The following is a 26,133-nucleotide window of genomic DNA, read 5'->3' as shown; positions in this document are numbered from 1 at the left end:
CCCTTCAGAGCACACACAATTTACAGAAAAAAATACTAGTTGTGGTGGTGGGTGGTAGATGGCATTGATGGAGATGATTGGTAGTAGAGGTTCGGTGTAGTGGTGGAGACAGTTGTATAGTAGGTGTCCTCCCGCGACAAGTCTTCGGACTCCTTGGAGGTGTCACGAATAATAATAATAAGAAACTGCTGCTTTTACTGTTTATTAAGGACATTTTTATTTCAGACATTTTATGCATTATAAAATTAAATGATTATTTCAATCAGGATTCAATCATGGAAATCTTGAAGTTCATAATTTTCAATATTTTCAGTGTAAAAGGTTTATGTAATTTTTATTAAAATGTATATATAAAATGTTGTGCATTTTAGTTTAGTAAAACATTCTGATTATTTTGTTTATTACAGCCTATGAAAGTTGTCCGTTGTCCTACAGAGAATTTGTCACTGACCAACTGTGCAATAGTTAGTGAGAAGCAGTTTCCTCCAGATAAAATCAGGTCAGATTATTTAAAATATATACAGTTAAGTTTAAAAAAACTTTAAACATATTGGTTGTCTTAAATTACTGAAAATACAGAATAGGATGCCATTTTATCAGAATAACAAAACCATGGTTGGTTCATAGGTATGGTGACTGGAACAGATGTTTGCATAACTAACTGTTTTACAAAAACCTAGTATGAATGCCAATTTAAGAAAGACATTGAAATCTTGATGAACCATCCTGATCTGTACAATGGTGGCATAAAAATCCCAAGAAGGCACATAATCAGCCCACATAACCTCTTTCAAGTTCTCTAGCAAACCCTCACTTCAGGTCTCTAAGCAATAATTTCAGCTCTTATTTCATGTATTGGCCACTGTCAACAGGGTTTTTGTTCTAATTTATCTGTGGGTAATCTCCAGCTTAATTTATCTCTTAGTAATTTCTAACCAAACAGATAATAGTCACTGTAGCTTTGATGCAAGTTTTTTTTCCATGCAGAGGTCACGCTAGTAGCGTTAATGATTGACCAAATTAGTATGACTTTAGTATACTCTGTGAATTGTAACATAGCGCTTGTTTCTTTGTATATACACTCATGTTCATAGAAACCGCTGCACCTTACATAAATACAGTTGAACCTTGAAGAATGCAGATCCATGCATTGTTTTTTTTTTTGAATAAATATATTGGAAATTTTTTAAAGATTTTGACAATTTGAAAAAACTCACAGGCAAATCGCATGGCTTCGAAATATTGGAAAAAGTTAGGTATGTCATAAATGCATAAAACATATGTAAATACTAGTATATTTTATCATTTACTAAAATGATATACATAAATCTATTATTTAAAATTTATCAAAACTATGCAAAACTAGACTATTGAATGACACAAATGTACAATGGCTATATGAACAAAGAATTAACCAGTATCTAGATAAAATAAAACAAAATGAAGAAATAGAAATAGAATGGCTTAATATAAAAACGATACTAAATGCAGCAGCAAATGAAAGCTTAGGAAAGACCAAAAAATTCAATAAAAGAAAAAACTGAAGATCTGGGATGATACAATCAAAGAAATAATCAAAAAGAAAAAAGAAGCCTACCACAAATGGTTAAGCAGTAAAAGATTAGAAGATGAAATAGAATATAAAAGAATAAGAGCCATAGCTAAAAGAGAAGTCAGAAAAAGACATAGAGAATCATGGAATAAATTTGTTTCTAATTTAGAACATGATTTATATAAAATAAGACCCAATGTATATAAGATTTTGAAACACCTAAATGCAGATACCAAAGAAAACATAAAATTAAACACTGAATTGAAATTAGAAGAATTTCTAAATTACTACACAGAACTGTGGACAGACAAATATTTTAAAAAAGACAACTGGCAAACAATTAACGAAAATGAAAAGGAAATAACTGAAGAAGAATTAGAAATCAGCCTGAAAGAAACAAGAAACGGAAAATCACCTGGAGAAGATAAGCTAGGTTCAGAACTATATAAATACGCAGGAACAAGATTCAAAGGAAGACTCTTATTATTTTTAAATAAAATTTACTCAACTGGTATCCCCCCAATAGAATGGAAAAAAGCAATTGTGATTTTCCTATCTTTAAGAAAGGTAATAGAGATGACCCTAAAAACTATAGAGGTATCAGTATACTAAATTCATGTTGCAAAATATACAGCAGAATCTTAAATAACAAACTAATGAAATATTCTGAAAACTTTATTCTAGAGGTACAAAATGGATTTAGAAAAGGACGATCATGTATAGACCCAGCCTTCTGCCTAAAATTAATGATAGAGAAAAGAAGACAATACAATTTAGAAACACATATTGCATTTATTGACTTTGAAAAAGCATTTGACAAAGTTAAAAGAAACATATTATTTAACATATTAAAAGAAAGACAAATACCAAATAATATCCTAAAAGCTGTCACAAGTATATATGAAAATAATCAAATACAAATAAGATTAAATCATGAGCTATCATATACAAGAGAGATAAACCAAGGGGTCCGACAGGGATGTCCCCTCTCAGCAACTCTTTTTAATATCTACTTAAATGAAATAATAATAAAATGGAGTAAAAATTTACATCAAGGAATTAAACTTTCACCTACAGTTAACTTAAACACTCTCCTCTTTGCAGACGACCAAACAATAATTACAAATTCTGAAGATAACTTACAGAAAGCTATTTTAAATCTAAATGAGATATCCAAAGATTATGGTATGATAATATCAACGGAAAAATCAAAAACTATGGCCTTTAAAGGACAAGATCCAGCAAGAACTAAAATAGTATTAGATAACAAGATCTTAGAACAGGTGAATTCATTTAACTACCTAGGATGTATGATCACTTATGAAAATGAAAAAGATATAAACATAAAAATTGCAAAATATTTAAAAATAACAGGTGTAATTAACTCTATATTTAAACCAAACCTAGTTCAAAAACAAACCAGGCTAAAAGTATACAATACATTAGCCCTACCGGTCTTAATGTATGGAAGCGAAATCTGGACAATAAAACAAAAAGACAAACAAAGATTAACAACAGCAGAAATGAAGTTTATGAGAAAAACTGCAAAGTATACCCTATTTGATCACAAAAGAAACAAAGATATTATGAAAGAATTAAACCAAGAACCAGTAATTGAAAAAATTTAAAAATATAAACATAGATGGATGGAACATGCTCAAAGAATGAAAACAGAAAGATTACCAAAACAAACCTTAAAGTACAAGCCATTAGGAAAAAGAAAACCAGGACGTCCTCTTAAACGATTCAACGATGACTTCTAAGGCCGAAACAGGCCATACTAGGCCTAAATCCTTGATACGTATGATGATGAAAACTATGCACAAAAACACTTACAGACCATACATGGACATTTGCAGTTGAGAGAAATGTAAACAGACTTAAAGACCTAGTATTAAATCATAATAAAATAAAATTTTATAAAGTATTATTAATTAGTTAGTTAATTAACATAAAATAAAAAAAAATTATAACATTCATTCATTAGTGTATAGGCTAGGCTACTGCAAAGCAGTCATATCAATTGTACTAGTCTACCATAAAGTCGCACCACTGCTTTTTAGCCTTTACATCACAGATATTCCTGAAACAGCCAGTAGGAAGTTTGCTTATGCAGATGATCTAGCTTTGGCGATCAGCGACAAGTCTATCAAAAGAACTGAAGAAATATTGACAAATGATCTGTCAGCTTTATGGCAGTTCTATAAAAAAATGGAGATTAATACCAAATTCTGGTAAAACCGAATGCTCTTGCTTTTACCTGAACAATAGACTTGTAAATCAAAAACCAGAGATATATGCTGATGGAACATTAATTTTGTTTAATCCAACACCTAAATATCTGGGAATAACTCTGGATAGAACTCTGACATATAAACAGCATATGATTAATATCGCTGCTAAAGTTCGCACCAGAAATAACATAGTTCAGAAGCTTTGTGGTACTATATGGGGCTCAAGTGCCACAACTCTGCGGTGCACTGCAATGGGTCTAGTTTACAGTGCAGCAGAGTATGGTGCTCCTGTCTGGCTCAATAGTTGCCATGTCAATAAACTAGATGCTCAACTTAACTCCACTCTGCATTTTAATCACAGATTGCATTAGGAGTACACCCTTACAATGGTTCTCCACTTTGAGCCATATTGCTCCTCTGGAACTGCGATGACAGGAAGCCTTGCTTTGTGAATATAAAAGAATTTTAAATAACCAAAATCTCCCAATACATGAGTTTATTCCAGATGCGTTATCTAATAGACTAAAATCCAGAAGACCTACCATAAAAATCGCCTGTAATCTTCTTAGCCAGAATGACAGTATGGCGAGTAGGTGGGATGTACTGTGGTCCCAAGCAGTATCACCTGAAGTTCGTAATCACATAAACATCTTCCAAAAACCATCTGGATTTGACCTGCCCAGGAATATATGGACGACAGCTAACAGGATTTGCACAGGCCATGGTGTATGTGGAAACTCACTTTCAAAGTGGGATAAGATACCAAATCCTCGCTGTCCCTGTGGAGCCAAGACCCAAACCATTCACTATATAGTACAGGAATACGAGCTGACAGCATATCCAGGTGACTTTAAGGATATCTTTGACCTATCCCCAGAGGCGATCAACTGGATTAAAAACCTAAATGTTAAAATGACTAATCTTCTGTCTGATGCTTGTCATAAATTTCATATTTGTATTTGACTGAATGTAGACTTTTTATTTAATCATATATGTGTATCTTATCTATATTCATGTGTATTATATCTTATTGTCTTTTAACTGTGTACAAGCCATACAATAAATAAATAAATAAATACCATAAAGCAATCATATTGCTGCTGCTTCATTATCAGTGCATGAATTGTTACACCTGTAAATAAATATGAATAATTTCTTTTTCACATTATCTTTTCATTTTTGATGTCTAGTGTTACTAATATGTATAACATCTACAGTGTTTTGTATTGTATAGAACAATATTGATATATGTACTAATTCATCTTGTAAACAGATAATATGAACTTTTGGCATCGATTAGATTCCAGGTTTCCTTTGTCACTTTGAGCTGTTGTTAGTTTGTTTCTATAATAGTTTCTTTTTTTTTTTTTTTTTTTTTTTGCATTCTAATCTGTGTTGTAAGATTGTTGTTTTCTTAATTTCCATAGGGCATCTTTTCATTACATATCTATTTTTTTGTTATCCATGGATTCTGTCTGGTTTCAGTGCATATTTTTTTTTTTTTTGTTATTGCTTTATTACATATTTTATTAAATGCAAGTTTAAGATTAGTATATAGTGTATCAGCAGGGTGTGAAGCTGCTTTCTGCAACCAGTCTACTTTTCTGATTTCATCATTTACAATATTTTTGTGTATGATTTCTCTATTATGCTGTCTCGTAGTCTCTGCGGTGGTGTAATGGTCTGCTAATTTGCATGCTATTAACAGCTATAGATAGCTGTTTAGAGGAGTCTGTTTATGTGACCAATACAAGAAGAGATGATTTTGGTTTCAACTGCCTTCTCTCTTGTGTGCAACTTCATAGATGGGGTTAAATTACAGGGTGATCACAATTAAAGTATCGCTCTTTAAGGCCTTGTGGAGCACCATCCAGTGATCCAAATGCTGCGAAACCTTGGCAGAAATACACCATGTGTTACACAGAAGTGGCATCTGAGGAGAAAAAAAGTACTTCTAAAATTCACAACCAGGGGCATTGTAAATACCAAATGCATGGAATTTGCATATCATGCAATCCATCAGGGCCAGGAGGGTTTAAAAAGATGGACATGGGATGTTTCCTGTCATTCTGGTTGTTAATAACATCCACAGTGATGGAATTAACCTTGCTCCAAATGCTTTGCTCATGAAGCTGCTATCAATGCTGCTGCTGCTGCACTCCACAAATTTCGGCACGTGAACAAATGTCAGCGAGGTCCATTATCTCTGTTTGCTTTGTGACGAATGATTAGTCATTTTGAAGAAATGGGATCGTTGGGAGATCTGGTAGAGGTCACAAACCAATCAGCTCAGAACAAGTGAATCAAGTTGCTACTGCTGTTGTGGAGCAGGTCACGAATAATAGCATTGGTTCCTGCAGTGCATGTGCTGTATGACAGTGTGTAAGATGTGTGACAGATGTGTAAGACACATGGATGTGCCTTACACATCTGTCTAGAAATTTCTGTGGAAGATTCTGCATTTCTACTCATTCAAGATAAGTAGACCAACATTCGCTTTAACGTTCCTTGCCCAAGTGGAATTAGATGCTGCTTGGCTGTGGATAATTTTGTGGGGAGATGAGGCTTGCTTTCACAAGAATGGAGTTTTTAATACTCATGCAATCCAACAAATTCCTTTGCATTCACCCAAAGTTATGGTCTATCTGATGCAGATTTACAGCTTCGTTTATCAATAATAATAATAATAGCTTCGTTTATCATTGGATCATTCTTCTTTGAGGACATTCACCAGTCAGGTCCTGTGACCTGCTCACTTACTATCAAGAGGTATTGTGATATTGTTAATAATTGGTGGATTTTTATATTGAGGAGATTATTCATAGATATTATCTTAATATTAATCCTACCATAGAGATGATCTCTGTTTCTAACAATTATTTTTAATTTATTACCGAGCGTACCTACATATTATTATATGCACAAGGGTTCACTCCAATTGGTGCAATGATCTTAACTCTTTCTTTCAGAATCCAAATAATCACTGACTCAAGACCAAAATACAGAATAAACACATTTAATAAAACAAAAACAATATATGTATATACACTTCAAACAAATATTACATAACTAATTACAAAATTAATTTGATCCAAGGCCTTTTAAAAATAAACTTACACTTAAGACTAGACTAAACACTTTGTTTGCACAATCACAAAATGTTCATAGCCAGTTTCTTTCTCTGTCAATGCCCTTTTCAATAGATATATGACTCTATTCTTCATTTTTACAGGATTCTTTTCATCACTTATGTAGCACACATAAAATCTTCCTGACTTAATTCTGTCTCTTTTTAGTAGAAATAAGAGTTAGATCTGGCGTCCTTAATCTTCCTAATCAGAGTTTTCTCGAACATTCCTTTAGAACGTAGATAACAATTTCTTCCTTTATTCACTAATGCTTATTGACAGTCTTAACTCTTCCACTTTAAAAAACACAGTTCTAAGATTCCCTTTTTGGAATCTACTATTAATCTTTCAATTAGTGTTTCCTCCAATATTTCGTTTAAAACGCATATAGCAATATTTTCCTTTTATTCATCAATACTTATTCCACTTTGAAACTTAATAGTTCCACGATTCCTTTTTCGGAATATACTATTAATTTTCTTCCAACTGTCACTTAAAAAACTTAAGTTCCTTTGAACCTAAATATCAGCCGGCCTGTGTTCTAATTTCCTTCCGAACGCTATCTTGTTTACAGCCGTTACTCAGATACCGAACGCTTTCCTTGTCAGCTGTCAATCACACATCAATCAAACTTCTCAGCGAGCATGCGCACTCCATGGCAAGCAAGAAACTAAATACTGTATGATGACTGACACTTTGTCTCCGTTAGCGATAAGAGAATGTTCTCATAAAACACAACTTTTAATAATTTTAAATTACAATAAAATTTGTTTAAAGTAACACAACTATTCAAATCCGGTAAGTACATAAATTTTGAACTGCTTTACATATCACTTTTAACAAAACAATTTCCATAACGAGCACATCGCAAGTGCCGACAATGCATGTTATGAAAACAAAACTAATAAACATACTAACATAAACAATACGTAAAAATATTCAGAATTTTAATTATGATTATTTTTAGAATATAATAAACAATTTTGTTGTGCCACAGCTACAGCAGTGCCTGTACATGGATTCAGTCATTTCATTTAGAATGTTGCCCCTTCACACACATCACTCGATCTGTATAGGAGGTTCTTTGAGAACATTTCGTTTTCCCATTGCACAGTCACCTTGTTCACCTGATCTGATCCCATGTGATTTCTGGCTCTGGAATTTGTCAAAGATAGGGTTTATCAGGATCATCCTGATAACTTGCCAGAGCTGAAAGACTGCATAATGCAGCATGTGTGCAACATCACTCCTGACCAGCTGCATTCTGCTGTTGAACACACTGTGCAAAAGATGCAGTTTGTGGCATACCGAGAAGGGAAGCACATTGAACAGTACAGCCTGGGAATGCATAATGGAAGTGAATAAAAATGTGTTATTTATGCTTGTGTTGCCTTTCTCCTAACACACACACATAGAAAAATTACTACATCTACATTTGGTACATCATCCAGTGCCATGTAGTGTATTTTATAAGTAAATTTTGTAACTACTTTTTTCCCTCAGATATTGCTTCCACATGATGCATGATGTGTTCCTGCAAAGTTTTGCAGCATTTGTTCACTGGGTGGTGCTCTGTAAGGCCTTAAATAGGGATACTTTAATTTTGATCACCTTGTATATGTGATAGCAGGTCTATATATTGTGCTGTGTTGTTATTATTTGTGTTCATAATGTTTACATCACTTATTACTATCAGGTATTCTTGTCTCTATCTGTCTACTGTGGTACAAACCAGTCTATTTATTTTGTCAAGAAATTTTATAGTATGCAAGTTGAGTGGGCTGTTGATAGCATTTACTATCAAAGAATTCTCTTTTGGTATTGTTTACTTCATTGCATATGTTTTCTACATATTCTAATTTTTGTTTGATTTCTTTTACTTCTAATTCTTGCTTGCTGAATATTATTCCCTCTATCTCATTTAATTTATCTACAATGTTTGTGTTGTTAAAAGTTTGGCATTTAATCACTTTTTTGTTGTAGTAGATACTTTTGAGACAACTAAAACATCTGTTGTCCGTGTCATCCTTCAGATAAATTGGAAGGTAAGCCAGTATGTTTTGATGCTCCTGACAATGTGGAGAATGGATAGTCCTTTTCTTTGATCAGTCTGTTGTTTCCACTCAGTTATTGAGTTTAGAATGTGACAGCTGTTGTATTCACAAATGCTTAGGTCTGTTTTCATATGAATTGGTGTGTTATACCTTTCTTTAAGATACAGTTAATCTTTCTTTTAATGTGGCAATCTATTTAAATCTAAGAATTTTATTTGAATTGACTTTGCATCTTGTGTCTTTTTAAGAAATAGTTTGCCATCACTTACCAATAGGAATTGGTAATTTTATTCTGTTTTTACTTTTCTTGTGTGGTAGAATAATCTGGTAAAATAGTGTATTCAAACAGGTAGATTCAGGTGTGGTTATGGGTTAGTTGAGATCCCTTAGCTACCATTTTTTATATCCTGCTGGATATAAAAAATGAGGCTGTCTTTTGTAATGCTGTTTATTAGTCATACAATAATGGAAGGTAGTCCGTGGAAACTTTCTTTTTTTGAGTTAATCGATGAATAGACTGCATGTGTTTCATTTCACTGGAGGGCATCAGTTTTGTGGCTTAATTCAATTACTTCTTCTTCTTCTGCAATTTCTTCACTTAAGTGGGGTCACTGTTGATGATGAGTCTCCTCCACATCCTCCTGTCTTGGGCTGTCACCACATCCAAGTTCTTCATCCTCAAGTCCTCTTCTACCAGCTCCCCCCATCTCTTCTTTGGCTATCTGTGTTTCCTCCTCCTCCTCTGCACATCAGTCTGCATGATCTTTCTTCCCACATATTCGTCCTCCCTCCTCATCACATGACCAAACCATCTCAATCTTGCCTCCTTTATCTTCGCTCCTAAGTTCGTAACTTTCATTGTTCCCCTTACATAGTTTCAGACGATCCTTTCAGGTCACAATGCACATCCACCTAAGCATTCTCATCTCTGCTACTTCCATCCTGCTGATGTTATTTTTCCTCAGGGCCACAGTTTCTATAGCATATGTTATAGCTGGCCTCACTACTGTCCTATAGATTTTGCCTTTCAGATTGATCGGCACCCTCTTATTGCATAACACTCCAGCTCTCCCTCCAGTTCCTCCAACCCGCTTTTATCCTGCATCCCACTTCCTTCTCAGCTCGTCCATCTTCTTCCACTGTTGAACCTAAATATCTAAAGTCCCTCACCTTCCTGATGACATTTCCTTCCAGCTCCAGATCTGTCTCCTGGCTGCCGCCCACTGTGCAACACATATACTCTGTCTTACTTCTGCTCAGTCTCATACCTCTCTCTTCCAGTACTTTTCTCCATCTTTCCAATTTAGTTCCCGCTTCTTCTCTTGAACCTGCACACAACAAGACATCATCTACATGCAACATTGTCCGAGACACATCTTCTCTCACCTCCTCCATCACCACCTTCATCACAATGTTAAACAGAAACGGACTTAATGCTGACCCTTGATGCAAGCCAAATGTTACTTGGAAACTTTCTGTCTCTCCCAGACAGGTCTGAACACTTGTCTTCACATTTCTGTACATCTCTCGCACCAACCTGACATATTTCTCTGGAACCTTCTTATCCCTCACACACCTCCAGACTTCTTGCTTTGGCACTCTATCGTATGCTTTCTGCAGATCAATAAATGCCAGATGTAACTCCCATTGTTTCTCTTGAAACTTTTCCATCATCTGTTGTAACCCAAAGATACATCTGTTGTTGATCTACCAGACACAGAGCCAAATTGTTCCTTCGCAATCTCCACCTCCTTCCTCAATCTTCCATCAAGAACCCTTTCTAGGATTTTCATTGTGTGAGACATCAGCTTTAATCCGCTGTAATTTTTACAATCTTGTGCATCCCGTTTACCCTTGTAGATGGGGACAAGAGTACTCTCCCTCCATTCCTCGGGTATATTTTAATGTTGGCAAACTTTCATGAACAGGTCCCACAGCAGGTCAATTCCCTCTTCCCCCATTGCCTTCCATGCCTCCACTGGAATCCTGTCGGGGCCCATCGATTTTCCATTCCTCATTCTCCTCATGGCCTCCATCACTTCCACTCTACTGATGTTCTGCACCATCCCCTCAGAAGGCTGCCCATCTTCTCTATGAGTCCTTGCATTTTCCTCATTCAAAAGTCCCTCAAAGTGTATTCTCCATCTTTTTTTCTTATGTCCACATCCCTCCATAATACTCTTCCTCCAGCATCTTTGATCTGCCTCATATGTAAGATGTCCTTTGCTGCTTTATTTCTACATTTCGCTAGTTGGTAAATTTTTCTCTGTCCTTCCTTTTGTTTCTAATTGATCATACAGATCTTGATATTCCATAGCCTTCGCCTGTGCCACAACTCTCTTTGCCTCTTGCTTTCTCCCTCTGTACACCTCTCTATCCTCTTCCACTCTTGACTCATCCTACTTCTGCTTTGCCTTCTTCTTAGCTGTCACTGCCACTTACATCATTATTACACCACCAACCTCCTCCTGCTCTCTAATCTTTCCAGATGTCTCACCAAGCACCTCGATTGCACAGCTCAGGATTACTTTTGAATTGTGTTTCCACCAATCTTGTACACTTTCCATTCCATCCGAAATCCTCTCTAACACCCGCTCCCTAAAACAATTCCTCACACTCTTCTTTTAAGCGAAACCACTTAATTGTCTTCATCCCATGGCTACCAGATTCTCTTATCTTTGATCTTATTTTAAAGTCTGCACACAGCAGTTGGTGTTGCTGTGCCACTTGATCTGTTGGAATTACTTTACAATTTGTCACAACCTTAAGATGTTTTCTTCTAGTCAAAATGTAGTCAATTTGTGAACTGGTGTTACCACTCCTAAATGTTATCAAATGTTTTTTCCTTTTGTAGAAAAACGAGTTCACAATTGCCAGATCAAATGCTACTGCAAAATCCAAAATCCTCTCTCCTTCCTGGTTCATCATTTCCACTCCATGGCCACCATGCACCCTTTCACAGTACTTATTCTGTCTCCCTATGTGTCCGTTCAAGTCTCCTCTGACAATTACCATCTCGTTTTCTTCCAGTTCCCTCATTTCTTCACCTAGCACATTCCAGAATTCATCCTTCTCTTCTGCTGTACAGCCAACTTGTGGGGCATATACACATAAGATGACCAATTGCTCTTCGCCAAGACCCAATTTCATTCGCATGATCCTGTCGTTCCTTCTGCCCACTTTCAGTACTTCGCCCTTCATTCTGCCACACACCACAATTCCTACACCATTTCTTCCCTTGTTATTCGCTCCAGAGTAGAACAATTTATATCCATCTTCCAGTTCCTTTGCCTTTCCCCCTTCCACCTTGTCTCCTGCACACGTAAAATGTCCAACTTCCTCTTCCTCATCATGTCTGCCACCTCTCTTCCCCTTCCAGTCATGCTTCCAACATTCAGTGTTCCCACTCGCAACATCCTCTCCAACTGCTGGGCTTGCTTCTTTAACCGCACTCGCCCTTGATGCGGTAGCCCTCGTCCACTTCTCACAGCTGTAGGGCGATGTGGCTGCACGTCGCTTAAGGGGTATGCCCTAGCCCTTATATCATTTTCTCTTTGACTCATATCATAGCTGGAGCTGGCAGTGAAGTTTTACGACCGGATGCCCTTCCTGACATCAACCCTCGCTACTTATCCGGGCTTAGGCCCGGCACCTATTGAGGCTAGCTTGCCTCCTCTGGTGTCTGCCTAAGACGAAATGACTTAGCAGGATAGGAAAGATTCACCCCTAGCCCTCGAATACTCTAACAGCATCAAGGGGGAGGAGCAAAGAGAGGAGAAAGAAGCAAAGAAAGAAGGGGAGGGACCAGTCTACAGAATAATATAACAGATGTATATTACATGAAGTAAGGTCCAGCATCTGGTACCTTGGGTTTGCCATGCCCATACTCACTAAAGTGAGCCCTTGAGTTGGGTTTAACTCAATTACTATGCTCTTAAATGTTCTATTGATATAGTTTATTGAAGACTGTCTATGAGGAGATCATTTTTATGCTGTTGTTGGTTTAGGAATTCATCTTTCAGTTTTAGTGAATTTAGTTTTTGCTACAGTTCATCTTTCTCTTGCTTAATCATATTGGACACATGATTAAGTAGTCTTAAGTTATGCTGTCTTCTGTTAGCACTTTTATGTTTTTTTTTTTTTTTTTTTTTAATTCTTTGATGGTCAGTATTACTTCTATGGAATTATTATTAAACTTGATAAAATCCTCATATTCATGAAATGTTTTTGTTATGTGTGCAGCCTGTTTTTCAAATAGTTCTTAGACAAATATGATTAAGCAGTCTTAAGTTTTGCCAGTTTTTTTTTTTTTTTTTTTTTTTGAGTAATAGATTCAAAATGGACTCACCTGTGTTTGCATTATTATACTCCTTATCCAGCATTTCCGTTATTGTTTCCTGTGTTAGTTGTTTACCACCTGCTGTTGTAGGCTGCAGTTGTTGTTTGCTCGTTGCCGTTGAAGGCTGTCACTTCCACTTGTCACTCTTTGCATTGCCACATAGCCTATGATAGTTCCAAGCAGGGAAAGTGCAGAGCTCTCAGTGAGTTCCTGCATATTATGTAATTTTTTTTCCCCTTCCCTTTTAGGTCTTTGTAGCATTTATAGCACTTTGTACTTCAGAATAAGTGCAGACAGGTAGTATTGGATTCAGTCTTCCTATGGTAATCATTTTAGTTTTAATATTTTGGTATTTTGATAACATATTTCTTTATTCAGGTTTTTTTTTTTTTTTTTTAAATACTGATGTGTTATTTGCTAGATGGCAATAATAATTATAATAATTTATATTTTAATTTGTCTTAAATAATTTTCAGGCATGTTGAAGTGACTACAGCTGCTAATCACAAATATGTGTTTACACTTCGTACCTCAGAGCAAGTGCAGACAGGTGGTATCGGATTCAGTCTTCCTATGGTGAGTATCAATATTTTTTTATTTTTAATAATAATTCCTTTAGCTTTCAGTTATTTCATTACTTAAGCGTCTCAGACATAACTGAGATTCTTTTAAATAAGAATTATAAGATGTTTTTTTACATTAAGAGCTAGAGAAAGGCCCTCCTTTCTCTAGCTCTTAGGGAGTAGCTATACTATTCAGCACAAAACATGAAACTAAACTTCTTATTTACTTAGTGTTCGATTTCAAGTAGGTAATGTGGGCAAATTACAAAAAAAAAAAGGAAATTGAACATTGAGACTTATTTGTGCCTATGGTAAATAGTAAGGAATAGGTAGAGGAATTTTTTAAGTTTGAGTATAAATGACTCCTACTCTCTAGAATTTGGTATATAGACATCCTTATTTGAAGCCCAAAACTATGAAGACAGTAAATGCAAGCATGAGATTTATTCAGATATGTTGTAAAAATATACTTCTGCATGTTATTCTGTGTACTGACTACCAGTTTCACCAGGAATATGAATGTGCTATAGAATATATGAAAATCGAAGAACTTCCAAACAACATAAAGTTATTAACTTTATGTTGTTTGGAAATTTTTGTAGAAAGTGTATGTATGTGTGTGTATATATATATATATATATATATATATATGTCTTTTTGATTAGACCATCTGGTATGGAAGTTTGTTATTCATTTCAATTTCTAGAGTAAATTTAAACATGAACCCTGAGTGATCTACATCATCACTCTAAATCTCATTTTTTAAATCTTTTAGAGTCACTGCTAAACTAATCACTAATGACTTCAATCACTCCAGGACAGGAAACTCAGCAGTCACTCCACTCCGCTCACTACTGAGAAGAACCTCTCTACTCCCCAGGAAGCAAGCAAACCCATCATCAGTAAAGCCAGACCTAGAAGAAATACCAAGGTTTGAAGTAATACAGAAGTCATATGTTATCCATATACAAGTAGTTAAAGCTGTCACACCTTATTAATTAAAATACTCTGGATTACAGATAGATGTTGAAAGTTTTTTCACTTGGTATATTATAAATTAAAGGTGCCAAGATATATTCTGCGTTTAATCCTATATCCAAGTGTAAGCAAAGAATGTTTGCACGATTTTTTGGCATCTTTAATTTATAGTATAATTAAGTGAAAACACTTTCAGCATCTATCTATAATCCAAAATATTTTAATATTAAAGTGTGACACCTTTTGAACTTCTTGTATATGGGTAATATATGGCTTCTGCATTACTTCAACCTTTCTGGATCTGGTTCCCACTGATGAGACCTGAGTAAAGGTCAAAATTTTTCTGGGTAGTGGCTCTTCCCATAATGCATTGCATTATACACATTTGAAAGGGTGTGTATGCTTTGTCATTATGCGATACTAAGGCAGTTAATGTGAAGTGATTAGCCTCTATGTACACGTATACCAGTTGTGAACATGCAAATATTGTTTACTTACACTTGGATATAGGATTAAAATAAGAATATAATTTCTTGGTATCATTAATTTATAGCCTTCTTGATATTAATTTTATATTCTTATCAAGGTCTTCCTGCCTTTTGGTTTAGCTGATTTTACACACTGCTTTGTTATTTTGCATGTTTTTCCATATTCTCTCAGTGCTGGCTAGAAACTTTTGATATGGTTCCTTCTTTTTACAGAGAGAAAAAATCACAATTCCGCCATGAATTGTGATTTCTCTTTCCTTGTGGAAAACTTCACCACATACCTCTGAATGAATGAATCAAAGTTTCCTATTTTTTCACTGTCTTCAAGATTTGATTATTGTTCTCTATTATTCTTTTTTTTCCCCCTCCAGTAATATATATATATGTAGGAATACCTCGATTGTCGTGGTTATTGTTGCCATGAAAAATACCGCAATAATCGCATTATTTATCCCAAATTTGTGATAATCGGGATAAATAATGCATGTAAAATGGGTGATCATTGCCGAGGATTTTTCAAATCTATTAATTAAATTTTATATATGAAGTAAAAAAAGAAATGTGTTAAACGTGTTAAGTAAAAAATCAAGGTTCATTTAGAAAAACAAGATTATTCTTTAATCTTTATTTATATATAAGGAGTACATGCAGTACATACAATTATTCTTTCTTTGATAAAAATTGGTGTAGAGTTGTCTGGTGGAATTTTTTCTTTCTTTTTTCTTCATATAAAACTCGGTAGCAATGGATGGAATTTTCAATTTCCTGACAAACTTTCATTGATCACTCGAGATTAGGATCATCGTTCAAGATTTCTTTTCTTTAAAATTTTCGACAATTCTAAACATTTCTTCCATTTCTTTGAGGGTAAATTCCTTCGGTGCCATGTCAATTTGTTCGTCATTATCATCGATTTGAGCATCGTAAGCACGTTTTCTCTCGAGGTTAATTAGGTCTTCATCATTCATCATCCAGCTCCTTATCATGTGACTGAAGCAGGTCCTGAACATCACCTTTTTCAATTTCTTTTAGTCCTAGATCGAAGCCAAGCTTAGTTATGTCATTGATAACACGGGTTACTTCATTTTCAAATCCTTTAAAATAATTTGCACAATGAGGCATAATCTTTTGCCACGCTACTCTCAGGTTGCTAAACGTTACTTTACTCCATGCTTCCTTGACATTCTCAATGCAATTTTTGATATTGAATGCCTTCCAGAATTCTGTCAAAGTCATAGCTTCATCTCCTGTAGTCTTTTCTATTGCTTGTGAAAAAGTTCTTTGTAGTTAATATGCCTTAAAGGATGCAATTACACCTTGATCCATTGGCTGGATGATGGAAGTGGTATTAGGTGGTAAATAAATAACTTTTACATTTTCGCACAAATCATTCAGTGCTGTTGGATGACTAGGTGCATTATCTGATATCAACAAGATTTTAAAATCAAGATTTAATGACTTGTAGTACCTTTCAGCTTCAGGACAAAAACAATTTTTAAACCAATCCTCAAAAATAGTTTTTGTCATCCAAGCTTTTCTATTGAACCTCCGATGAACAGGGAGAAAATTTTTATCTAAACTTCTAAGTGGATGAAGATTTTGTGAACAATAAATAAAGAGAGGCTTCATCTTGTAATCTCCAGAAGTATTGCCACATAGTAAAAGTGTTACATGCTCCTTCAAAACCTAGTAGCCAGGCTGTGATTTTTCATTTTTTGCTAAAAATGTTTTAGTGGGCATTTTTTTCCATAATAAGCCTGTTTCGTCAGCATTAAATATCTGATCATTGGTGAAATTTCCTTCTTCAATGATCTGTTGCAATTCACCAAGAAAATTAGTTGCTTTTTCATTCGGCACTTGCAATTTCACCTTGTACACGAACATATGAATGCTCGATCACTTTTTGAACCGATCAAACCATCCTGAACTTGCAGAGAAAGTTTCTTCCATTACTGATGTCGAATCATTTTCGCTTACTAATTGTTTTCTTTTTAAAGTTTCAAACAAATTCAATGCTTTTGTTTTTATAATCATTTGACTAGGAGGAATTTTCTTTTGGTTACAATCTTCTATCCACACTGACAGTAGCATTTCCAATTCAATCATAAGATGGCTTCTGTTTCTCGTAGTTTGAGACCCAGACGAGGTCGATGCACTTTGTCCTAATTGCTTATAGTTTGCAGCATGGTCTAAAATATGGCAAACAGTTGATTCATTTAGAGTGTACTCTCTTGCAATTTTGACTTTGGTTTTACCTGCTTCATACGTATTTATCATATGCAACTTATCTTCTAAGCTGATCACTCTACGTTTCTTCTTGATAGCTGTAGACTTGATATCATCCTTGTTACTTTTAGCATTCATTGTAGGGTAAATAAGAAGAGAAATAAATATCCACATTTACTTCAGGCAAAGGCGGACAGTTACTGGCGAGTGGTGTGCAGATGGCGTCGGATAAAAACGAAGCACTACAAGAGAGCGATATCTGGAGAGTTGCAACTCAAACTGGTTGCATATGTAGTGGGCTACATCTCGCAGCCACGATAATTCGAATTTGGAGTGTAATAATTGGAATTTTGGTATCAAATTATACACCGCGATAAATCGAGAATTGCAATAATTGAAACCGCGATAATCGAGGTATTCCTGTGTGTGTGTGTATATATATATATTTCAATCTACAGTTCACATTTGAAACCTCTACTTTCTTATGTACATTTCTTTTCAGTATGATATTCAGTTTTATTCTGTTTAAAACTAAATAGTGATCACTTATATTTTAGATCCATATAATTTTTTGTATTCTACACATCTGAAAGGGTATGCTCTGCATTATGGGATACTAAGACAGTTAATGTGAAGTCATTAGTCTGTATACAAGTAGCCCAGTCGTTAAGATACTTCACATGCAAATATTGTTTGCTTACACTTGTATATATACGATTTTAGGGAATACAGATAAAAATGCTAGAAAGTAAAGCATTCTGTAAAATTATCTAAACAAAGTCATGAGAAAACTTTGGTAAAAACATCATCAAATTCCTGCCATATACCCTCAAGGGGTGTACAGGATACTACATGAAAAATTTACATCATTACTAACTTCCTGTCTACAATTTTCCTCCAAATCAGTCTGTTACTTGTCAAGACTCCAACATTATCAGATCTTATATTTCTGTCGTCTAAGGCACTTTGTACCGTATCAATCCACCTATATCTTGGTCTTCCTCTGGTTTGTTTTGCTGCCATCCTGGCAGAGAACACTTGTTTTGCTAATCTTTCTTTGTCCATTCTGTTTAAGTGACCATACCACCTGAGATTAGCTCTGCTAACGCATTCCTGGATGTTGACAATGTCAAGTTCTTCCCTAATATCCTCATTTTTAATACGATATTGCCATTGATGCCATCTGTTCATGTCTATAATCTTTCTCAGGACTCTCATATCTGCGGTCTCTAGTCTTTAGTCAAGTGTTTTACTTCTGACCCAGCTCTCAGATCCATAAGTTAAATCCGGTTTGAACACTGTCTTGTATACAGCTAATTTAGTGTTCCGACTAATTTCTCTCTTATTCCATATGAATTTATTCAATTGACTTCCCACATACCAGCTTTGCTGATTCTGTTGTCTATTTCTATATTTAATTTACCATCTTCAATAAAAATTGTGCTAAGTAGCTGAAATGTCTTACTTGTTCCACAGGATCTCCATTCAAAACACAGTTGACATTTTCAATGATTCTGCCTATTTTCATTGTCTTGGTCTTTTTATTGCTGATCTTCATACCATACCTATTACAACAGCTATTCAATTTAGTCAGAGAATCTTGCAGACTTGTAGCGGATTTATTTAGAAGTATAACATCATCCGCATAAAGCAAAGATCTGACATTAACATCTCCAATTTTGATATCATGTTTAATACCACTTTCCTTCATAATCTGATCCATATAGATAACAGAGGGGATAATGTACATCCTTGTCTCACACCAGATTTAACATTAAACCATCTTCCTGTACTTCCTTCAATTCTAACTGCTGACTTACAACTCAAATAAAGACTAAGTATTGCTTGATATAATGCCCCATTGACCCCTTATAACTGTAGCGTATTAAATAGCTTCTCTCTTGGCACCTTGTCATATGGTTTTTCCAAATCAACAAAACTTAAATACAGATCTCTGTTATATTCCCATGCTTTCTCGACTATTTGTCATAAAGTGAAGATCTGATCCTGACAGCCTCTATTTGGCCTGAATCTAGCTTGTTCTTCACCAAGCTTTTCTTCCACAATTCTTCTCAACCGTTTCTCAAGTATACTTGCATAGATCTTGGCAGGAACACTCAGTAGGGAAATACCTCTGTAATTCTCACATTCGGTTTTATTTCCCTTTTTATGTATGGGTACTATGAGAGCTCTACTCCAATCATCGAGAATTCGTCCCTCTGTCCAGGCTTTATGAATTATGCAGTGGAGCCACTGTAAGATTCTTATACCACCATACTTGAGCATTTCTGGTCGAATAACATCTACTCCTGCTGCCTTTCCACATTTCAAGCCTTTGATGGCTTTTTCTACTTCAAGTATGGATATATTCCTGACTACATGCCTGGTCAGTGTCTTTTACCACTGTGCTATCATCATTGCTTGTTTCATTTAGCAGTTTTTCAAAGTAATTACTCCATACTTCAAGGATATCTTTTTCTCCCGTTTTCATGTCACCTTTATCATCTCTAACTCCTTTTACAGCACTCTTTCTTCCATTCCTAAGCTTCTTCAACAACCTCCAGAATATTTTGCCACATTCTTGATATTTATTTTCAATGTTCTTGCCAAAGTCCTCCCATGACTTTTGTTTAGCTAGTTTTACACAGTGTTTAGCATTCTTGCATTTGTCTCTGTATTCTCTAAGAGCACAAGCTGACTTATTTGACAGGAACTTTTGATATGCTTTCTTCTTTTCCTTCACTGCCTCTTTAACTTCCTGTGTCCACCAGGGAGTTCTGATTTTTTTTATCCTTGCAGACAACCTCACCACATGCCTCTCTGGCAGAATCAATCAATGTTTTCTACAGAGTTTGCCACTGAATTTCCAAGGTTTGATTCCTGTTCTCAAACTCTTTCATTTTTTCTTCAATAATCTTTGTGTATTTTAGTGTACAGTTTACATCTGAGAACTGCTTAACTTTTATTCGCTTTAAAACTTTCTTACATGTTATTCTTTTCAATATGAAATTCAATTTTATCCTGCTCAAGACTAAATAGTGATTACTTCCGATTTCAAATCATCTGTACATTCTGGTGTCCTGCACCAATGAGAAAACATCACTATCAACAATAACATAGTCAATGAGACTTTTCTTATCCCTTGCCTCTTCTCCATGTAAATTTGTGCACATTTTTATGTTGGAACATTGTGTTAGTAATAACTAGTCCATGTGCTCAGCAGAAATCTAACAGGTATATGCCATTATTATTAGCTTTGCTCTTTTCTCCAAATTTTCCTAAAATATTTTTGTATGTCTCACCATCATTTCCTACTCTGCTATTTAGATCCTCAACAAGGACCAACTTTTCATTTTTCATTGTGTGAGTTGCTTTTTCTAAAGCCTCAAAAAACCCCTCCACTTCTACGTTAGTAGAACCTTCCTTGGGACCATAGGCACAAATAAGTCTCATTGTCCATTTCCCCATTCTCATATTTGCCCACATTACTCTACTTGAGACTGACTGCCATTCAAGAAGATTAGCCTCGTATTTTGTGTTGAATACTATGGCTACTCCTTCTTTTCCTTGATTGTCATTGCCTGAATATAACATTTCGTATTTATTGCTCAGAAAGATCTCGCCAGTTTTGGTCTTTTTTGTTTCAGTCACCCCTATTATGTCGATCTGGTACTTATCTAATTCCTCAGCTAGCTCCATTTCTTTGCCATTCAGGCTTCTTATGTTGATCGTACCGATTTTTAACTCTGGTGATGTTGAGTTGGGATTTGTTTTCAGATTTGTTCCAGTAGCTGACTTTTTGCTGCTCTCCCTGGTTCCCTGCTGAAAACAATGGGGGCCTTGTTTAACTGGGCAACGCCCCAGCCGGCATGAAATTTTGTCATGTTGTACCATCATTTTTTATTTCAGTTTAACCAATAAGAATACAGTTTGGTCAGGCCAAATTCCAAATTGCCAGCCCATCTTTGTTCGTTCACTATCCAGGTAGATACCCAACAGGGTGCACCACGAGCAGGTGAGGATTGGACATTAGGTCAGAAGCCCTGGTCGGTTTTCCGTATTCCTTTAAAGCCTATGTGGAGGTCTCCTCTCAGTTATACAGCTTTGACCCTTAAGCACCCCTGGTATGAAGTCAGGTGAATAAATTTATATGTAATAAGAGAGAAATTAGCTAAATTAGCTGTATGCAAGTTGTGTTCATGCCAGTTTTGACTTATAGATCTGAGAGCTTTGTCAGAAATAAAACACTTGACCAAAGACTAGAGCTGCAGATACAAGAGTCCTGCTGTGGCAATATCATATTAAAAATGAGGATGTTAGGAAAGAGCTTGAAATTGTTTGCATCCAGGAATGTGTTAGCAGAGCTTATCTCAGGTGGTTTGGTCATGTAAACAGAATGGGAGAGGAAAGATTAGCAAAACAAGTGTTCTCTGCCAAATTGGCAGAAAAAATACCCAGAGGAAGATCAAGATATAGGTGAATTGATACAGTAAAAAGTGCCTTTGAAGACAGAAATATAAGATCTGATAATGGAATGTTGACAGATAACAGGCTGATCTGGGGAAAATTGTTGATAGGAAGTTAATGATGTAGCTGTTCATGTAGTACTATCATAAGATCCTGTAATTCCCCTGAGGCTATGTGTCAGGAATTTATTTGATGGTGATAATTTTTTGTTTGAGAACTATAAAAGATTTTTGAAAACTCAGAGATTTTATACAAAAAAAATATATTTTTTGTTAAATGCATTTTTAATTAAAAAGCAATTCTGAGCCATGCAATCAAGGTGCTTGGTGAAACATCTGGAAAGATTAGAGAGCAGAAGGAGGGTTGGTGCTGAAATAATAATGTAGAAGCAGTGATGGCTAAGAGGAAGGCAAAGCAGAAGTGGGAAGAATCAAGAGTGGAAGCAGACAGAGAGTGGTACAGAGTGAGAAAGCGAGAAGCCAACAGAGTTATTGCGCAGACAAAGACCATGGCATATCAGGATCTTTATGATCAATTAGAAACAAAGGAAGGTCAGAGAAAAATTTATCAGTTAGCAAAATGTAGGGAAAAAAAGCATCAAAGGACATCTTACATGTGATGCAGATCAAAGACTCTGGAGGAAAAGTATTAAGGAGGGATGTGGATATAAGAGATAAATGGAGAATATACTTTGAAGAACTTTTGAATGAGGAAAATGCGAGGACTCACAGAGAAGATGGAGCAGCCTTATGAGGGGTATGGTGCAGAACATCAGTAGAGTGGAAGTGAAGGAGGCCATGAAGAGGATGAGAAATGGAAAATCGGTGGGCCCTGACAGGATCCTAGTGGAGGCATGGAAGGCACTGGGGGGAGAAGGAATTGACCTGCTGTGGGACCTGTTCATAAAATTTGCCAACAGGAAAATATACCTGAAGAGCAGAGCAAAAGTACTCTTGTCCCCATCTACAAGGGTAAAGAGGGATGCACAAGACTAAAAAAATTACAGAGGAATTAAGTTGATATCCCACACAATGAAAATCCTAGAAAGGGTTCTTGAAAGATTGAGGAAGGAGGTGGAGATTGCAAAGGGATTGGTTTCATGTCTGGTCGATCAACAACAAATACTATCTTTGGGTTACGGCAGATGATGGAAAAGTTTCAAGAGAAACAACGGAAGCTACATCTGGTATTTATTGATCTGCAGAAAGCGAACAATAGAGTGCCAAGGCAAGAAGCTGGAGGTGTCTACGGAGAAGACGGTATCAGAGAAATATGTCAGGTTGGTGCAGGAGATGTACAGAAATGTGAAGACGAGTTCGGACCTGCCTAGGACAGACAGAAATTTTTAAAGTGACAGTTGGCTTGCATTAAGTCTGTTCCTGTTTAATATTGTGATGGAGGTGGTGAGAAAAGACATGCCTTTGACAATGTTGTATGCAGATGACATCTTGCAGAATCAAGAGAAGAAGTGTCAGCTAAACTGGAAAGATGGAGGAAAGTACTGGAAGAGAGGTATGAGACTGAGCAGAAGCAAGACAGAGTATATGTGTTGCAAAGGGGATGGCAGCCAAGATCTGGAAGGAGATATCATCAGGAAGGTTAGAAACTTTATATACTTAGGTTCAACAGTGGAAGAGGATGGAGAGGCTGAGAAGGAAGTGGGATGGAGGAACTGGAGGGACATGGCCGGAGTGCTATGTGATAAGAGGATGCTGATCAATCTAAAAGGCAAACTATTAGGACAGTAGTAAGAATCAGCTATGGAAACTGGACCTGAGGAAAAATAACATCAGCAGGGTGGAGGTAGCAGAGATGAGAATGTTTAGGTGGATGTATGGTGTGACCAGAAAGGATCGTCCGAGAAATGACTATTTGAGGGGAACAGTGAAAGTTACTGAGGAGCGAAGATACAGGAGACAAGGTTGAGATGGTTTGGTCATGTGATGAGGAGGGAGGACGAATATGTGGGAAGAAGGGTCATCAGATGGATGTGTAAGGGAGGATTAAGTGCGGGCGGCCAAAGCTGATGGAGGAGGAGCACTTGAGGATGAAGATCTTGGATGTGGTTACAGCCCAAGACAGGAGAATGTGGAGGCTCAGAACAGTGACCCCCACTTAAGTGGAACAAGCTGCAGAAGAAGAAGTTACATGAATTTTTAATTTAATAGTGTTTGTTATTAACATTCAGAAATCTATTTTTGATGTATATAATTAGTTCCACTCATTTTCTTTATAAGTTGTATTTGTAATATTTGCAATTTCACCCTGCACAGAAGTGTGTAATATTCACTGTCCATGTGAGTAGCTAATAGAGTATATATTTTGTGTTAACAGTTCAGATATTTTATGATAGTTTATTTTTTAAGAGATAAAAAAAAAAACAAATTATTTTTTATACTAGCATACTTTTTATATGGAAAAATAAAATGTTTAATTTGGAATTAAAATGATCTGTTAAAAATGCTTGATGAAGTTTTATGTCTACTGTATGAAAATTAATATAGTAACAACATTTATGTATACCTTTTCTTTTAGCGCAAATGGGCTGAATTATCAATTGGGCAAACTGTTGAAGTTAGGCAGTATACATTTGATCCTAACACTCAATATGTGGCAAAAATTATATTGGAGGTTGACTTTTTGGAGAAAAAAAGGTAACATAGTGTGCTGTTGTCTAATTTTTGTAATTTTTGTTTTTGTCAATAATGTTTTATTCTCTATGAGAAAAAAATTTTCTGTTCTTGAGGTTCTTGATTTGTATCCCATTTTCCAAAAAATGACTATTGTTTGAAAGAGGATACAACAGAGTTTCCAAGGGAGAAGGGTTGCCCAACCTTGAGACTGCAAATAGTTTTCTTTTTTTTGGGGGGGGGGGTGCTGTTGATATGAAATACTTTTTAGTGACATATGAAGAAACATTTTTAAAATTCTTTTCTTGATTGAGGGCAATTTAGTTATCATACAGTACTGCAGCATTCAAAATTGTGGACCTCAGTGGTTTTAGAAAGTAGACAGACAACAATATATATTCTTTAAACCCTTCAGTGGTGATTAAGGGTCAAAGCTGTATAGAGAGGAGACCTCCGCATAGCCTTTAAAGGAATGCGGAGAAACAACCAGGGCTCCTCACCTAATGTCCAATCCATACATTCTCTTGGTTGTCTTGTTATGTATCTACCTGGATACTCAATGAATGAGGATGGGCTGGCAATTTGGGATTTAGCCAACCAAATTGTTGTTCGCCCTGATTCCTTGTTTTCACGAAGGAATCAGGGTGAACAGCGAAAAATCAGCTACTGGAACAAATCCTAAACTAAATCCCAACTCAACATCCATCAGAGTTCATGATCGTTACTATCAACATAAGAAGCATGAATGGCAAAGAAATGGAGCTAGCTCAGGATTTAGATAAGTACCAGATTGACATAATAGGGGCAAATTTCAGGCAATAAAAATCAAGGAAAAGGAGTAGCCATAGTATTTAACACTAAATATGAGGCTGATCTTCTTGAATGTCAGACAATATCAGGTAGAGTGATGAGGACAAATATCAGAATGGGGAAACTGGACAATGAGATTTATTTGTGCCTATGGTCCCACAGAAGGTTTTACTAAGGTAGAAGTGGAGGAATTTTTTGAGGCTTTAGAGAAAGCAACTGACACAATGAAAAAGGAAAAGTTGGTCCTCATTGGGGATCTAAATAGCAGAGTAGGAAATGATTATCAGACATACAAAAATATTTTGGGAAAATTTGGAGAAAAGAGCAAAGCTAATAATAATGGCAAATACCTGTTAGATTTCTGCTCAGGACATGGACTGGTTATTACTAACACAATGTTCCAACATAAAAATGTACACAAATTCACATGGAGAGAAGAGTCAAGGAATACGAAAAGTCTCAGTCTCGTTGACTATGTTATTATTGATAGTAATGTTTTCTTCCTGATGCAGGACACTAGAATGTATAGAGGATTTGAAATTGGAAGTGATTACAATTTAGTCTTTAGCAGGATAAAATTGAATTTCATATTGAAAAGAAGAACATTTAAGAAAGTTTTAAAACAAATAAAAGTGTTGAAGAAGCTCAGAAATGGAGGAAAGAG

At 35.8% G+C, this 26,133-nt stretch overlaps 1 protein-coding gene across 1 annotated transcript in view; it reads left to right on the top strand.

Annotated features, from left to right (window-relative positions):
• The first annotated feature begins 410 nt into the window (after nucleotides 1–410).
• LOC150109712 (vesicle-fusing ATPase 2-like) overlaps nucleotides 411–26,133 on the top strand; it is a 408,246-nt gene continuing 382,523 nt past the window's right edge. The window contains exons 1-3 of the mRNA XM_090403040.1: nucleotides 411–499; nucleotides 13,784–13,883; nucleotides 24,565–24,683. Of these exons, the coding sequence (XP_090259166.1) occupies nucleotides 411–499; nucleotides 13,784–13,883; nucleotides 24,565–24,683 (308 nt within the window). The remainder of the gene's footprint in view (nucleotides 500–13,783; nucleotides 13,884–24,564; nucleotides 24,684–26,133) is intronic.

The sequence above is a fragment of the Typopeltis vanoorti genome, chromosome 2 (assembly GCF_054136105.1).
Source record: "Typopeltis vanoorti isolate ZY-2024b chromosome 2, IOZ_Tvanoo_1.0, whole genome shotgun sequence".
In the NCBI taxonomy this organism is placed as follows: Eukaryota; Metazoa; Arthropoda; class Arachnida; order Uropygi; family Thelyphonidae; genus Typopeltis; species Typopeltis vanoorti.
This window is presented reverse-complemented; position numbering and strand designations above follow the sequence as displayed.